The sequence below is a fragment of the Penaeus monodon genome, chromosome 30 (assembly GCF_015228065.2).
Source record: "Penaeus monodon isolate SGIC_2016 chromosome 30, NSTDA_Pmon_1, whole genome shotgun sequence".
In the NCBI taxonomy this organism is placed as follows: Eukaryota; Metazoa; Arthropoda; class Malacostraca; order Decapoda; family Penaeidae; genus Penaeus; species Penaeus monodon.
Window position 1 is genome coordinate 11,087,379 of NC_051415.1, and position 1,012 is coordinate 11,088,390.

At 37.5% G+C, this 1,012-nt stretch overlaps 1 protein-coding gene across 1 annotated transcript in view; it reads right to left on the minus strand.

The window, feature by feature from the left end:
• Positions 1-635: 635 nt before the first annotated feature.
• LOC119592292 (sulfotransferase 1C4-like) overlaps positions 636-1,012 on the minus strand; it is a 7,275-nt gene continuing 6,898 nt past the window's right edge. Inside the window, exon 6 of the mRNA XM_037941120.1 lies at positions 636-887. Coding sequence (XP_037797048.1) covers positions 689-887 — 199 coding nt within the window. The 3' untranslated portion in view covers positions 636-688. The remainder of the gene's footprint in view (positions 888-1,012) is intronic.

Consider the following 1,012-nt stretch of genomic DNA (forward strand, 5'->3'; position numbering starts at 1 on the left):
GTTGGTTAGCTATGTTGTCAGTTTTTATGCCAGTTATTCAAAGAACATTCAGATATTGCCTTGTTATCCCCAGAGGGGGCTTCATTATCCCCACTTTAACATTTAACCCTTGATATAAACTAAAGGAGCAGAAGTCAAGTCTGTTGTGTATATTTCTTGCTGCGTAAATCAAAAACAGGAGAAGTAATAGACAAGTACAATTTTGTATCAACGTCTGGTCTGTGCGTATTATAGTATATTGTTAATGTGTTCTTATACACTCTACTGCTGTTTCGGGTCTAGAATTGTCTCTACCATCTCTCTCTCAAAAAAGGAAAATTTGAAATAGTAAACATTTACTCTGTCAGTAATGAAGTTAGGATGGGTAAAGTATTTTCTGAGGACGCCATTTTCACGGATAAAGGTTTACTCCTTCTCCTCTTTGACATACGAATAGCCTTATTAATATACTTTTTTTTATTCAAATTCATTGTTATTTCTGCAGCTAACATTTTTTTTTCATTTATCAATTCCGGAATAAAATATGTGATGGTAATATATATTGCAATATACTACATAGCAAAATTGTTTCATGGACCATTTCCAGCTTTTAAGGATAAACATAAGTAAGCATATAAGGTAAAATGACACAGTTATCCACTTCTAACTTTAATCCTACAAATCACTCACATTCCCAAAAAGAAGGAAATCATTCGTATTTGAAAGTTATGCCAGTGCCCCGAGACTTCTCCTTGATCCAGCCGTCCATAAGGGCGTCCAGCTGAGGGGACGCCATGTTCTTCCAGTCGCCAATCTCCCCTTTGCGGAAGAAGCTGCCGTTGAGGTCCACTACCGGGAATTTAGCGTCACGCGCCTTCATGCGGCCGAAGCTGGTGTACTCGACTATGCTGTGGAAGGGTTCAAGCCGGTTTTTTAGATGGGGGATTGTTAAATCGGTAATATCAGTTTAAATAAATGCAGTGTACATACACGCGGTTATTTTAATTAACTATATTTTAGGTCTCTCTTTCTG